General features: G+C 31.1%; 1 protein-coding gene across 1 annotated transcript in view; it reads left to right on the top strand.

Moving 5' to 3' along the window:
• Window positions 1–15853, top strand: part of LOC124369167 (protein yellow) — a 29737-nt gene extending 13884 nt beyond the window's left edge. Inside the window, exons 2-5 of the mRNA XM_046826962.1 lie at window positions 1342–1604; window positions 4987–5204; window positions 13265–13666; window positions 15140–15853. Coding sequence (XP_046682918.1) covers window positions 1342–1604; window positions 4987–5204; window positions 13265–13666; window positions 15140–15574 — 1318 coding nt within the window. The 3' untranslated portion in view covers window positions 15575–15853. The remainder of the gene's footprint in view (window positions 1–1341; window positions 1605–4986; window positions 5205–13264; window positions 13667–15139) is intronic.
• Window positions 15854–17487: the final 1634 nt, after the last annotated feature.

Raw genomic sequence — 17487 nt, 5'->3', positions numbered from 1 at the left:
TTAACCTCCCCACCCCCCCCCCCAAAAAAAAGGTGAAAAAAGAATAAATTTGTATGTAATTCCTATAAAATACGCAAAGATACACTTTTCAATCAAATGTTTTCACATTTCAATAGAAAATACATCTTTTTTGAAAATAATAAAACGATGAGAAAGTCATGAGTGCGTATCAAAAAATTGTAATTTAAGTAACTGCAGATTATCCTTTCCTTACATTCTTTAACGATATCCCGGAGTAATGACGTGAAAGGTCGTGTTACATAGCATTTCTGTACGTTAAAACTAAACAAAAATAATAATTTACGTAACTGCAGATTATCCTTTCCTTACATTCTTTAACGATATCCCGGAGTAATGACGTGAAAGGTCGTGTTACATAGCATTTCTGCATTTACGTAAAAAACAAAAAAAAAATAATAATTTAAGTAACTGCAGATTATCATTTTCTTACTTTCTTTAACGAAATCCCGGAGTAATGACGTGAAAGGTCGTGTTACATAGCATTTCTGCATTTACGTAAAAAACTAAAAAAAAATAATAATTTAAGTAACTGCAGATTATCCTTTCCTTACTTTCTGTAACGAAATCCCGGAGTAATGACGTGAAAGGTCGTGTTACATAGCATTTCTGCATGTACGTTAAAACTAAACAAAAATAATAATTTAAGTAACTGCAGATTATCGTTTTCTTACTTTCTTTAACGAAATCCCAGAGTAATGACGTGAAAGGTCGTGTTACATAGCATTTCTGCATTTACGTTAAAACTAAACAAAAATAATAATTTGCTTAAACTTTTTAGTTTGCGGCTCCTTTTGCTCCGAGAACTAGGTCTGAGCCTAGTGTGTCTATTGGTAAATCCACCAGTTGGCAAAAACAAAAAAACTGTAAAGGTATTATGTATTATGCGGTTTAAACATACTAACGTGCTTGATGCCGCAGTGTTACAAATTGTCACGAATAGACATTATATCATCTGAAAACGCATATATAATATTTTATTGTGTGTTATTGTGTGGTCGTATATGAAAAAATGTCTGGAACGGAGGGAGTAGAATAGTCGGACGGTTTTTTTTTTATTAAATGTACCTTAAGTAATCAGTATGCAACTAAATTGTCTGTTATGTTCACCCATCTAGTGTTCCTGAATAGAATAATTCAAACTAAATGGGCTCTTCCAAAGATTCCGGATTCGTTAATCTTATAAATACAGTTTTAAAATATAGAAATATTTCCTAAAAATGTAATTATGAATTCTTGACGTACAACAATATTTTTATTGAAACGCATAATTTGTCATAAAAATCCCTCGTTAAAAAATCATAACTACAAAGCACATTGCAGGTACGTTTCTGCTTTGTCTGTGCTGGTGGCTGCGGCTGTCGCAGGCTACGCCGACGCTGTTCTGAAGCAGGTGTTCCACTGGAGGAAGCTGGATTTCCAGTATCCAGATGAAGCTTCGCGGAATGCAGCCATTTCTTCAGGGGAATTCGTCCCGGAGAACAATCTGCCTCTGGGATTGGAAGTGTGGAAAGAAAAACTGTTCATCACGATCCCGAGATGGAAGTCAGGCATACCAGCCTCACTCACATACTTGGATGTCACTGGTAGCTATTACTTGAATATTCATACCATACATATATTGTATAAATAGGTTTGTCTTGCAGATTTCCCTGAATGCCATTAATTTATAATGTGTACTTCTTTATTGTGGGATTCATAGTAATTAATGTTTTCCATGGTTTTATAACATTACCGAACACACCAAACTGAGCGTTAAACGCTGTTTCTCACGAAATTGCTCGTGCAAACCGATACTAAGTTCACTTTATAGATCGTTCGGATATTAGTGCAAGAATCCAGTGCTATTGTGGTATATGTAATACTTAGTTCTTCATTCCACATGTAGCAACGCGCGCGCGCGCGCGCGCGTGTGTAACTATAGTCAGTTAGATAATTTGATTTATCCATTGTTAGAAAATCTTAAAAATAGTGTTATTCTGATCAAAAGTCACAGTCAACAAAACTATTATTCGATATACAACAATAATCAATTATGAAAAATGCAGTAATACAATATTCTTCACTGATGCGTGCGTGTGCGTGTGCGTATTTATCGTATTTTTCAGACATTGATCAAAACATTTATAGAATATAAAATTAAAGAAAAGGCAATCGAAAACTACAGTAAAATTTATCCAATTAGCAAAATAGTTAACTCTATTCCAAAGACACAACGAAAATTCTATCAACACAACTCATTTTACATATGAATGTTGAACCATAGTCATATAGAGAATTAGGTTCTTGTTAACAGTCAATAAAAATTGCATGTTTCACACTTTCAAATAACAAACCACTAGAGCTCAAGAGCAACGTCAATAGCCATGTGAGATCTTATCAGCGCCTCTCACACCACGGACAACATCAAGAAGCCACCCTCCCCCCCACCATGGGTTTGTAGTACGCGACATTGTCACCCCATGCATCAATCATATTGCTTTAAAAACACAATGTATACATTGGGTTATCCCAACGTTCCGGGACGAATTTTTTATTTTCTTCAATGCTCGTTAAAAAATATAACTGGTCTAGAACCTACAAACCAGTCATACTTTTTATGTCATGAGAGAAATAATCACTTTGAGAATGTACCACACACAGGGAGTGCACTGGAAATCTGAACTATAAGCATAAGTTGTGTCACATATAGTGAGTGACACATAAAACAAAAAACAATGAAGTAAATAAAGCAAAATTTAAAAAATCCAATAAAAAATGAAGACTATGATGAGAATCATGCAACATTGTAGGATGAAAAAGTCAACATAGATTTTTATACCTTAGATTATCTCAAAGGAACTCAAAAATAAAATTGAATTAAGTAAAAGAAATTAAAAGGTCTTTAGACCGTAATATTTCTAAATACTTCTTCTAAACAAGAATATTAACAAGTATTTTATTTTATTTATTTGTTCAGTACGGTTTCAGTTTTGAATTTATGTTGTAATTCTTTGTTAAATTTATTTATGTTTTATGTTTATACGTATAATAAATATATAATAATTGTAATATATATTTTTTGTAACTGTTGGTTTTCTTTCGATATTGATATGTAGAGATGCTTATTGTTCCTCATTCCCCTTCTGAAAATAAAGATAATTTCATTTCATTTTAATATTTTGCTCTCCGAAAAGGTAGCAAACAAAAAATTTTAATAGGACTAATACTTGTCTTTGAAGCACATTTTTATTGCTTGTGTATAAAGCTCTGATTAGCCTTCATTCATTTTTTGGATACTGCCATGAGTAAGCTTTAAGACACAGTAACCTTTGTCTCCTGATACGAGATATACTACACAAAATAATGTATTAAACGAAACGTCATGCAGATATATAAAATTTTCTAATAATATTATTAGTGTACCTATAACACTATTTATATCATAATAAGATAGATACAAAGTTGAACCACACTTCTCACGTTTGCCACTGCTGAGAGAAAGTAGTGCACGGTAGTCAAGCAGCTGGTCGTTGTACCCTACTACTGGTCTGACAACTCGATTCCCGACAAACTTGTTCATCGATAACTCTGATTGACTAAATTTGAAATGATTGCCTAAACTGATACATAAGACGCGACATTCCACCACGTAAAAGTATTGTACAGAAGTAGTGACATTCAGGCCAGTTTCATTTTCTCGGCTGGTTTACAACCAACCAAGTTCAAAATTTATTATTATTTACTCTAGGATAATTAGGGTTCTTTGATAAAGTGTTGTTTTGGGTTTTGTAAATTTAGCATAAAAATGGTAAAATATATTTTCAATTTAAATGTTACAATACATTTTTTAACATTTTGTAGAAGTTTAGTTTAGCTTTTATTTAGTGGTTCTAAAACAAAAACATATACACATATGAGTTTAGCGAAGCGAGATTGAACATAACGTGAGAGAAATTTGATATTAATATAATTTAATCCCGTTATAAAATTGTATTAATATTTTTTCAAATACTTTGTTGTATCATGGAGTTTAGGTGAATTAATGTAATGGGTTTTCAGTAATTATGACCTTAAAGCATTCACATAAAAGTGAATGTGTAATTGTTTATAGAATCACGTTTGGATTCTCTATCTTAAACACCTTTAACTTATGGGACTACTAACATAGTATCTGGTATTAGGCAGATTTATTACAATTTATGTTTCATTGAGATAATGTTCATTCAGACAGTTAATCTGGTTCCAACGAATAAAGTCATACACAGTTTCCTGTTTTTGGTGATAATCATGCGTTTTGATCATTGTTATTGTTATGTAAGTGTTTGTGAAATCTAATATCCAATACCTACTTTTATATAAAATTCAAATCTATTATGTGCTCTTTTAGCTATAAGTATAAAATACGGTAAACCTCTTACAGAGACGTTAAATGAATCAAAATAGAAAGTATGACAGAAGAAACTTTAAACAGTGTCAGTACATGTTTTACAAACACCCATTACATGTCATGTGAGTTACAAATAGTAGACAAAAAACATCATATCCCTCTCATTGGCCAAGAGTTTACTACGTGAACTTTGACATCTTAAAGTGGTGATGTGGTTGAACATTCTTTTATGAAGGAAATTTGAATAATTTCCTCTCTCATCCAAAGTTTTAAGTCTGACTAATATAAACACCACTCTAAATCCAGCCAAGTCATGTAGACTAGATGAACAATGAACAATACATCATCTAATAAAATTACAAGTAGTTAAAAGATCACTTTAAATGATGAATATCATGCTACTATTATTTTTCAGCATTTCGTCTATCATCGCTCTATTGTTTGTGATGAATTGCACAATTGTATAACAGCCTAATTATTTAACAGTAACGTAGTATAGTCATTCAACAAAATGGTTAAACAAATAGCAATCAAGTATAACATTTATTGTGCATTGCTTTTATAATAAAATTGGTAACACTGTTATAAATATGATCCAGATTCGGATAATTCACCAGCACTGAGACCATACCCAGACTGGGCGAGTCATAAGATTTACGAAAACGACAATACTACGAAAGTGATATCGACTTTCCGTATAAGGGTTGATGAGTGCGACAGGCTCTGGGTCCTGGATACAGGATTAGCAGACATCCTGGGCAAGGCCGAGCAGCTTACTCCTCCCAAGATTCTCATCTATGACCTCATCACCGATAAGGTAGGCCAAATCCCATTATACTAGGAGAATATTTTTAAATTTTAAGACCATATAAATTGAATTAAATAATTAAAAATGAATAAAATCCGCCACTGGACGTTGCCCCCTACTGACTTTTCTACACCAAATATTGACATTGCTTAAATTATTTTTGCAAAAGTAGTAAAATAGTAAATTACATTTAATTACTTTACATTTTAAAATTTAAGGGAAAACACAATAAACCATCCATTGATAAAAAAGTGGTCATTCAATAAGTAACTGCCGTTGACTATGAAAATATTACAATAAATGGAGTAAATCTTTAACATCGCTTACATATATATCAAACCAATTTTAAAACAACACATTTTTAATATTATCAGAACTTTCATCATCCATCGTGTAATGCACTTACAGTCACAAACTTTGCGCAACATCGAATTATGTTAATAAGCATAAAAGCACCTGCAACTATCTGCATATAGTTGACGGTGAATATCTGCAGCCTTTATTTTTTTTTTGTCACAGAAATGAATGTAAACAACGTGCACAAAACCGTAGGGGAGCTGTCTTATGACTGCATGCTGCGAAATACACGTGATAATAGCACACCCGCAGCCACACACCGTTTCAATATGGAATTCATTTAACAAAAAAGGTTTAAATTTAATACAAGTGTCCCAAAACCAAACCCATCTCAACACCCACACAAGTTTTAAAGTATATAAGTAATTTAATGTATTAATGTGTAATGTAATAAAACATATAATAGATATACAAAAAACATCACACTAAATGTAAATATCTCTTCCAAGCACAAGCAAGACATTTAAAACTATGCGACACCAGGAATTTGAAAAGAAAACGGAAACATATTATTAATAATTATATTTTCATGTGTTAAGAGATAACCATGAAATAAACAATCATACAATTAAAAATGTCTTTGAGCGTCTACAAGACAAATATTTGAAAATGTGATTTTTATTGTTACTTGTTTTATTTCAGATTAGCTGAGCATAACCTTGTTGTAAATAATAAAAATACCCTAAAGTTCAAAAAATCTACAGGCTCTTCTAGGAATAAACATTTAGGAACTGTTGGACGTGTGGAAATTATGTGTTCGGAATAGAAAGACATCAAGCGTATGAGGAAATTGAAGATTACTCTTAGAAAAACCTTCCTAATATAGAAAAAATAGCATCAAGCACAGAATTGTAACCAAAGAGGTATTATAAATTAACTTGAAAGCAGGATTTAAAGATAAATTCCAATAAGCTTTGATCATTTTATAAGACTAAATGGTAATCTGCACTCAAATCTGACCTGATCGTCAAAACTCATTAAAAGATGTGTCATTTAACTATATTATTAAAAAGTTATTAAAAAAATTGTATTGAGGGTAAAATACACTCAACCAATAGCATAGCCTAATACTAAATTCTCGACTAGCTCATCTAAAACTACGTACAACCTGAATAACTGGATTTGTTTCAAGTTACTTGTTTGGTCTTCGTGACCCAAATCAGTTTACGGTAGTAGTGCTCCATCTCTTGTTTGAGTACACCATTCTCGTACAAAAAAGTAAATACCAGTTTTGATTTTTGACGTGACAACGTCTTAAATTAGGTTGCGGCTCGGAGTCACCCATGAAAAAGTGTAACGCCCGGTAACGTTACGATGCCCGTCCAGTGGGTCCGCCGCACGGGATCCGCACGGGATAAAGCAGATAACTGTGGGTCCGCCGCACGGGATAAAGCAGATAACTATGTTTATTCGTGAAAATGTGGAGTGCTTAGATTCGTCATTTACAACAACTACAACAATAAAGGTAAATAATTGTACACTGATATTTCATTATCGTAAACTATGATTGATTGATTAATTGTTAGATTGACACAAAAGTTGAGAAACTGAGTTTATAGGTTATGTCATACTATTGACAAATGTTGATAGTGTTAAGTAAATTATTAGTTTAAATCACTCTGCAATCAATCGTAATTCAGTCGATTGAGAAGAAACAGCGCGTATTGCTAGTCAAACATTTAAAATAACAAATTATAACCTCTAACCTGTCATAACAGTGCGACCAAACAAACGAACTAAACCGACCAATCACCACGCGCGGAGTTAGAATTTAACTGTGTTTAGCAAGAATTTCAAATTCCAATTTTAGTAAATGTTTTATTCAACTTTACCATTTACAATAAAAAATTTTAATTAATTTCAAATTATGTACAATGTTTTAGTAAACAAAATATATTTCTATAGTTAAAATTTGTGCAATTCTTATTTTCATTCAATTCCTTGTTCCTATTGTGCAATTTAATAATATTCATATCAATAAATATTCTACCGAGAAAAAGACGTTGTCACGTAAAATCTTCGCCCGTAAAACCGACTTTACAGGCAACCATAATTTTTTTCAGAATTAATTTATTGTCTATAGTTTAAACCGTGAAAATTTCAGCTTCATTCAATATCTGTAGTTCTATAGCCAATAAAAAAAGACATAAAATCTATTGAACCTAAATAATTATCGTTGGATTATTTAAAATAAAAAATGAACTGCATATTTTACAATAAAATTAATATATTGCGCAGAAAACTAAGTTAAACTATTAAATATATCAACAATATGAAGGCACTAAAGACAATAATCCCGGAGATACCTACAGCGTTAAAATGACGACGAGTGTTGAATTTGTAAACAAGAATAATTAAATAAGCAATTAAGATTACATTTCAGATTTGAAAACATTTCAATGTAAGAACTTATATGATGAATTTTCGATTTTATTTAGTAATGACATTTTCTAAAGAGACATGTTGCAATTTGTTTTCAAAATCTGATTATCATCGCTGACTGATTTAATTTCTAAGAGCACGGAAACGTTTTGTTCTGAAGTGTAATGTACATTTTATTTGATTATTCTGTGCTTAACTGTAATCATAAAATAGAATATTTATTTCTTGTATTATGATTCCGTATATCATGGGTATGTACAATATTAATTGTTTTAGTTTTTTGTCAGTTATATTCTCACAAGTATACTTTGAATGTAACGATACTAAATCATTAATTATAAATACATTTTTAAGGATTCTCTCTTTTTAAGATAACCATGGCTTTCATTACTCTATTTAGAATTTGGATTGGTAGAAGTATTCTGAAATAAAAATCCATAAAATATTGCTAGAACATTTAATATTGATCGTGGGCAAAATAAACCAGATTTGGACATTGTTGTTAAAAAAATATTTAAACACTACAATTAAACATTTTGTTTTACACGGAACTTCTGTGCTGTGATCAATAAACACCTGAAGTTTTTTAAAGATTTTTATATCTAAATTGTATGTAACACAAAATATTTATGCAGTTTTTCCAAGATTTAAAGTTGGATTATTCTTATCCAATTTGCAATGATTTCCTACGATAAAAGTTCAGTCTGAGACGTAGGAAATAATTGTCAATATCTTAAATCACAAACGATGCAAATAGGACTATTTAACAAGCGATACTTTAACAAATTGTGTTAAATACTCATATCACATTTTTTAGTCTTGTATTAAAGACAGAACTAAAGGAGATAACTGTGTGTACATGTTAATGTATTTGGTACAATGTAAATTTAAACTTACTTATACTTAAACTTATTCTACATATAATTCAGTAATTCGTCACAGTGAAGAAGTAATTATTTCATTTAACAATGAACTTTTCTTTGCGTATCACGAATTTAAACGTAAAGACTTTAATAAAGATTCTTGGAGTGAGAATAAGACTTTTATCCTTTCAAGTTTTATTCTTGAACGGATTCCTTTTGAAGTACAGCTACAATATTCAAATGCATTTACTTGTTTTCTTTTGTTAATTCTTAAGCTTTTCTGAGTCTACAACTCCTACATTTAGCGTGTTCATATATTTTTTTGTTTCAAAATCTATTTGTTGTATGAAGAGAATTTAAAAGGAGTTACGTTGGGTGTGGAGTTACTATATTTAGTGTGACATTGACACTACCGAGCATTGAAACAAAACAAAAATAGAACTTTGGATTTCCTTTTTATAAAATCTTGCTTTTAAATTTAAAATATGTTGATTTTAGTAACGGTTCCTTAAAACCTTTCTTCGTAACATTTTTTGCGCTTCGATCTAGATTTGGTAATGATTCATTGTATTATTACTAACCGAGAGGTGATTCAAAGGTACATTACCTTAATAATATATTATTGTATAAAATTAAAGCTAAAACATTTAATTTATATGTCCAACTCTTTGGTAAACACCTAACAGGAGCCTTAGTTATGGCCAATTTTATAATTTTAGAGTAAAGTTAGATTTAAAAAATCCCAACCTTCCTTATCTTTGGAGGCGGTTGAGAATCGTGTTGAAATAATTACAAATACAGGGTGTCTTGAGTAGAAAAGGTATAATAAGCTCGTATTATACAAGTCTGCCTCCAAAACACAATGGATTTGAATCGGTTCTGCAACCGGATCTTTTTTCGAAGATTTTAAAATGTTGTGTGTGAATACGTGCTCAATATTTAGTTGTTAGGTGTATTTAAACTTATTGGAAAACTTATATTATATTGTGTTAGGTATACTAATCTTTTAGGGTGAATAATTAATATAAAATTTAGAATGCATATATGAAAACTTATCCAGCTGATCGTGCCTTGACGTTGTAAAACTCAATTCCAGTAATTCACTGATGTATCACACACAATTCACTTTTCTAAAAATAGTAATATTTTACAGGTAAGACTTCTGTTTAAAACCAAGAAAACGTTTTTTATTTTATCAATTTAATTATAGTTTCAAAGAACATATTCATCTAAATTAATAATACCACCCAGTCACATTTAATTTTAAATTACAATTTTGGTTACTTATATCATGTTCTTTATAAACGTAGTGTTTTAGCGTGTCACGTGGCTTACACCAACTATATTTTTTACTTAACCTAGTTTAAATACATTGAAACTAGTTAAGATCAGCAGTTTTTGTTAATATATGAAAAAATTATTCCACAATCAAAATTTGAACCAAGCCTCCAAAATATATAAAAATAAAATTTTTATTTGGTAAGATGAAATTTTATTATAGAAAAATTACACAATTTAATATGCCATAAATCAAGAGACAGCGAATTGTCAGCTTTAGCCTTGGACACGAGTGGCGAATGTTTGTGATTCCCTTACGCACATTCATGGTACACATCCACTACAACTAAAGTACGGTCTCAGTTGTATGTCTCTGACCTGGCACTTTTGACAATTCCAGTGAAAACTTATATTCAAATTATTAATTTGTAATAATTTAAGCTAGAGTATCCAAATGTTTTCCCTTCATGAACAATTATCAGCTCATGCAATTTTAAACAGAGTAGTTCACCCCTGTTGTGTGTACCTAAAACGACAAGCAGTGGTGTGTGAAGGGGGAGGGAGGATGAAATAAAATAGTTTTGATTGTGAAATGTAAAGATTATGTTATATAGAAATAATAAAAAAATCATTATCTGTAGCATTGAATGTGACTGATGAGTTCATTTGTAATGAATAGGGTCGAAGAACAAATATATCTGATTAGCCATAAGTTAGTCTGGACTACGATGATTATTCAATCCATCAGAGAAAATTGATATTAAATAATAATTTACTGGTTGATCCAATTGCTGTACCTCGCTCCTATTTAATTTAGAGTCGTAACTTACACAGTAAAACCGAATTTTCACTAAATTGTTACTAAGTATTAGAATTTGCATTTCTCAGAAAATGAGCTGGCGTATCCAATTATGCTGGACCACTGACAGACCAGCCTGCTCCCTTGTAGAGTTTTATCCTGGAACTTTCATAAAAACCAGTGTTCGATAGTTCAATCCTATGGCAAGAGAATAGAATGTGTACCCCTCATGAACACAAGTGTGGTAATTTTGCGGCGTGTGCTACTATAGATTTGAATTTGGCGCGCGTAATCCATCAGTAGCCACGAACACGATAGCCAGCTGCGCCGACCTTTAGGTCATAGTTTTAACAATGGGAGCCTCCTACTATCAATTTATTAATTTATACCATATAAAAATTATATTCCTCAGGAACATAAGTTTCATATCATTCCGTTCGGACTGGTAAGTAAATATAAACCCAGAAGTTTTGGGACTCTGTTAAAAAACCAAAATACTACAACGTTAGTATATTCTATTTTGCTGTACCTCCCTTATGTTAGCTCTCAGGGATTTTGAAAAATATTGCATAGTTAATACTAAATTCAAGGTGATGCAATCAATTTTCGATTTAGAAAATATGTTTTAAGTTAAAAGTCTAATGCTCTTTAAGATAACTCCCATGAATACCGAAAGATTAAAACTTTTTTTACTCCACGTGAAATTATAGAGTAGGAAATATAGGCAGTTTTATATTTTATAATCATGCCCCATTACCAACGTCTGAAGATTATATTTTTTAGTTCAATATAACAAAAAATTAAATATCTTTCAATGTTTTTTCTTGAAAAAAAAACAAGAAAAAACATGTCACTCTCTGAAGCTATAACTCATATACATTTCAAATTTTAATTTTCAGCGATTTTAATTTGGGTCTGATTAAATATCTGAATTTCCCACTTTAAATGTCTGTACTTTCACGTGGAGTGATCAAAAACGGGTTTCTACTTTTTATTTATTCAGGGAAGTTAATAGCTATAAATATAACATAAGAGATATTAAAAAAACCAAAATCGATTAACCACCTTAATTAAACTACCCAAATAACATTGAGTTGTGCTGTGATAATACAGCCATGAAATGATTTGATTTCGGTACGGACCAAAAATAAATAAAGCCTGTACAGTGATTAGTTATCGAAACTGTAAAGTTTAAGATCTAAACATTAAATTTAGCACCCATCAATTTCGAATTCAAAATTCAATTCCATTGGTGCATTAAATAATATATCATAATAATCAATACAAATAATGAGTATCATACAAATAGTTATTTTAGTGAGATATATATGTCTAATTGATCTAAAATATATGCACTTGATAAGTTAAAAGAACCTACAATTATATTAAAAATGAAATAGAGTAAAGAACTTATTGTTTGCATTCAGAAAATAAATTTGATGAGCAAATTTCTATGAATACATCCTACGTTCTTCGAGTTATAGTTGGATTTAAAAATTTGAAACATATTTCTTGAATAATAGTTTTGTGAAGCTTTTCCAATTTAACAACATTAACCAAAAATTTGATTTTGTGCACACTTTTTTTTAGCATGACGTCCTTTCCTGTTAGCTAGGATTTTTTTTCGTGGCCTTCGTATCGTTGTGTTTTTTTCTGTATGACTTGTTTAAGCTTTTCCTAAAGTTAATAATGCTATGGAAATGATAGTTCATTAAGCGATGGTGGAATTTATTTTGTAAAAAAATAATTGATTTTGGTAATTTGTAAGATGATCGTAGGATGAAAGATGTTTCAAAGTGTGCGTTAGTAGGGTGGTGATATACGATCGGCATGCAAAGCGATTCAAATACAAAGGAAAAAATCTTCGAAAAATGTCACCATAAGATTTACATATATTCAAACAAAAATGGATATTTTGCGTGAATAAATAATCTAATTTTTACATTATATAAACAATTTTAGAGCTATTTCAGAATTTTTACTCTTTTTATTGCACTACTTATTGAAGCACAAACGTAAATTTACAGTACATGTATTTATTTTTTTAAACATCTTAATTACTAGGTCAAATATGATACGCAATGTGGAGCATGGAAATTGTATTATATTCATTTATGGGAGGCAGCAATAAAGTATTTTTGTTGCACCTACGATAAAAATTACTATAGTGGAACGTAACCAACTTTTGAATAAATTTACGGACACTGCATACTTGACTTTGGGAATTATAAATCAAAACTATGATATTCGGGAAAGTATATCAGTGCTTTCTTATTATATTGAAAAGCCGTATATACCAATCGAGCTGTCACCTATAAGTACAGAACACGTTTTTAAGTTAAAAACTTTGAATATTCAGATAACTATCTAAATAATTGATGTCTGTTTAGTTGATCCACCAATTCCTGTTCGACAAAGCTCATATAAAAGACAACTCCTTCTTCGCAAATATCATCGTGGACGTGACTCCTGGCAAGTGTGAACAAGCATACGCTTACATCCCCGATCTGGGAAGTTACGCTGTCATCGTCTACAATCTGTTTACTGATAAGTCTTTCCGAGTCCGTCATCACTTCTTCTACATGGATCCTTTGTCTGGGAACTACAATGTGGGTGGAGTCAACTTCCAGTGGACAGATGGGATCTTCAGCCTTGCCCTTTCACCGATCAATAAAACGGATGGCTCCAGAACCATCTACTTCCATCCTCTTTCAAGCACCATGGAGTTCACTGTCAACTCAAAGATATTACAGAATGAGACCATCGCCAATGACGATTACTATGCTTACAAGGTAATCATAAAACTTTATCTTTCACATATCTATTTAGTAGTAGTACTTAATTGTAGTACATATTTTATTTATAGCCTCTAACTTTTCACACTATTTCTCTCAATAATATTTAATCACATGTTTTATGAATTTTGAGTATAAAAAGATGACAATGGATTTCATAGTTAGAATTTACAGGTGGTGGCCGAGCTGTAGCAACATTGATACAGTAGTTGTGCAGTTGGGTTTTTTCAGTACTGGTTAGGTAATATCGGTTTTAAAATAAACAAATTGGGAAGTTCCAAAATATGCTTTGAAACATTTTCTTTTAAATACTGAAAACTATTTTGCAATTTCCATACTAGCGAGAATAGTGAAAATCTAAGCTGAGGCATCACTTTCAATTGTAATTTTACAAATTAGTAAATTGTTAGCGATAGTTGTGTAGTGAAAAGTATAAATGTCATTATTACGAAATTCCAGCTCAGATCACGTGAGCGCTCGTGAAGGTTACCTTTAAATTTGGCGCTACTAGTAACATATTTATGATAGTATAATCTAAACCTACTTATATAGCCTAATAAAAAATTGTAGATACGAACAGAGTGGCCTCCTTCTCGCCGACATCGCTTCCTTTTAGGGGGTAGAAAACAAGAACCGATCGTAATATAATTTTCACAGTCATATAAAGTATGTTCTTTTGAAAAATGTAGTATTGTTAGGTCCCTGGTAAGAAAAACTTTTAAAAATACTGGTCATCGGTGTATGCATGTATAATAATAATAATAATAATAATAATCATCATCATCATCATTATTATTATTAGAGTTAAGAAGGGATCAGAAAGCAGTGATCTACAACCGAATACGGATAAGTGCACTGCTTTCAGTTTGAAAGTTCCAATACCTATTAACAATAATTTATGTATCACTTTGAATAACTCCACTTGTCTGGTAAATCGAATGAAGTTGTTGTCATTTTCAAATGCACTGATGAAGTGGTTATATAACTTGTTCTTGTATCTAAAAATCTTCAAATATTTGTTCAACATAATAGACCAACATTAATGAAATGACAAGCTGAGTGCCACATGCACAAGATTAATTATTTATACACGTGTTTTTTTTAGTTTATCTGACAAGTCTCTATAAAAATATTGTTACAAATCGAATAATTACCTTAATGATTTGTTTATTCATAAAAAAACTTTTTCGGCTTAATTTAAACTACTGAAAATTCCTGTTTAAAGTGGAAATTTCCGATATTTCAAGGGAAATTCCGAATTTTAGACACATCGTTCTGATATATGTTCTATGATTATCTGAAAATTTCATAATTGGAGTATATTCATGTCATACCACTTTTTACAGGCTTTGATATAACGAATAAAAGTATAAAAACAAGCTCTTTATACAAATATAATTTTGCACGAGTTGGGCAGTGACATTAAAAACAACAATTTATTATGTAATGTAAGAAATTGTTTATTTCCAGGTTCTTGGTACTAGAGGACCCCACAGCCAAGCAACCGCCTCATTTTTGGACCCAAAGACTGGCGTTCTCTTCTACACGCAGATCAACAAAAATGGAGTGGGTTGCTGGAACTCTTTTACTCATGCAGATGACTTTTCTCCAGAAACCAACTTCCTGGTGGCCTCTGACAATGAAACTATGATTTTTCCAAACGACCTGAAGGTTGATCGGGATAGCAATCTCTGGCTACTGACAGACAAGTTGCCCACTCACATATATAAAAAATTGGACTTTGGGGAGATCAACTATCGAGTTTTCACTGGCCCAGTGGATGAAATCGTAAAAGGAACAGTCTGTGAAGTGAAAGATACTGAAAAGACTGTTCCCACTCAGTCAGACAAGGACGTTTCTGAGAGCACTAGTGAGCAAACAACTACTTCAACAGAAAAATCTTGAGGGGTTGATCAAACTGTGGAGACTAATTTGGGACCGTATTAGTCATAAAATGTGTGTCAGTGTCAATTTCAAAACTGGCATATGCCAATAGTTTAAAGTGTTATCAACTTATGAACTACACAATTAACAGCCTATGCAAAGTTATTATAAAACAGTTTTTTTCAATTCAATTAGTATGGTAATTTAATAGGCTGTAAACACTTGTTACAATAATACATTGAAACTAACAATATGAATGCTTGTACAACTTTCGGAGAAATATACAAAGTATACAACATAGATAGATACAATAATTATTGTATGAAACCCATAAGCATCACAAACATGCTTTAGTAAAACAACCATACTCAAGGTGTACTTCAGTACTTCAAACATATTTTGAAAAGGTTGGAATGGGGAATTTGAAATATGACTAAAGGAAAACAATGAGTAATATTAACAGGGCTCATAGTATTTTATATCTAGTATTAGTTATCAAAAGCCTATCAAAAGCTCAAAATTGTCAATAGTATAATGATACTACAACAATCTAAAAAACGTTATATACATTTACAATCTTAAATAATTATTTAAATGGTGAAACAAGCCAGTTGGCAATCCTTGGTTAAACAGAGAGGCATGGAACTTTTCTACTAAGTAATGTTCCTACTATTTATTAAAAAAACAACAACAAAAAAGTATTATGAGACTTTATTAAGATTATAATTTGGTGTATGTGGTGGGTATAAACGTACATAAACCAAATACTATTCCAAAAAGTATTTAACACCATTACTAATTATTATTTAGAAATAGTACATGTTGAACAGATTGATTGTTTTGTCGGTAGAGTTTATTTATGTGCAATGCACATTAAACATACCGGTATTCAACCGGAGGCTTTTAGAGTTAGGAATGTAATTGTGTGTTACATTATATTTAATTACATATGATTTATTTTGATATGCCAGTACATTTGTTTACGCTTTTTTTTGTCGATGGTGAAGATGAAAGGATATATCTGATATTTACTATAGTTATAGAATATTTCTTGTTATAACAAGGAGAAAAACACATTTTGATCTGATATTTGATTTAAGAGCCAGTTGTATGGAACGACTTAGATCTTCATTGCATAAGAATAATCTTAACACTTCAAACCTATTGCGCTCTTACTTTTTGTCTCGAATCATGAATATGCCTCATTAAAGACGTAATTGATACGCATGTTGAAACAATTCAATACAGAACAGTTTAGGATTTTGTTCCTTAGTAACGAGTAAAAAATAGTGTATTAGTTGTACTTTAAAGTGAAACATCTTCTCTAATGTTCCGACAAAAAATAAGGCCGTAAAAGTGTTTCAAGTGTAAAATTGTTTTTATGCAGCTAACATCAGTATTACCACTATTGTAATAGTACAGCGGCTGTTAAGGTGAATGTCGAAACGTATACATAAAATCAGAAACTAGGAGAAATAAATATATCTTACTAATGGGCTGTGACAACCCTTAAGATACCTTTTATAACGACAAAATAGAACAAATTATTTTGATGATTCCACGAAGAGAGGTAGGCATTTACAGCTGCATTTAGGGGTATCTTATAATAAGGCTCAAAGAAATACGGATAAGACAATGATTTGAATTGTTTACATTATGCACATGAAAGATGAGTGAAGGGATGACATGTTTTTATTTATAAAAACAATATTTTCATAATAAATATTTTATAAAAAACGTGTAGTTTGATTAAATTATACTTAATAAAAAATAGAACTATCTTATTCCATAAATTATTATAAACATGTCTGCCCTGAGGATATAACCCGTATACGTACTGTAAGTAACTCACATTTTTATATTCCGCCCTCTTTAATTGGGACTGGTTACAAAATTGTGTACGTTTTTTAGTTCAAATACCTGTAATGCCTCAT

The sequence above is a fragment of the Homalodisca vitripennis genome, chromosome X (genome assembly GCF_021130785.1).
Source record: "Homalodisca vitripennis isolate AUS2020 chromosome X, UT_GWSS_2.1, whole genome shotgun sequence".
NCBI classification, from domain to species: domain Eukaryota; kingdom Metazoa; phylum Arthropoda; class Insecta; order Hemiptera; family Cicadellidae; genus Homalodisca; species Homalodisca vitripennis.
The sequence above is the reverse complement of the archived record's forward strand: the minus strand, read 5'-3'. Positions and strand labels throughout refer to the sequence as shown.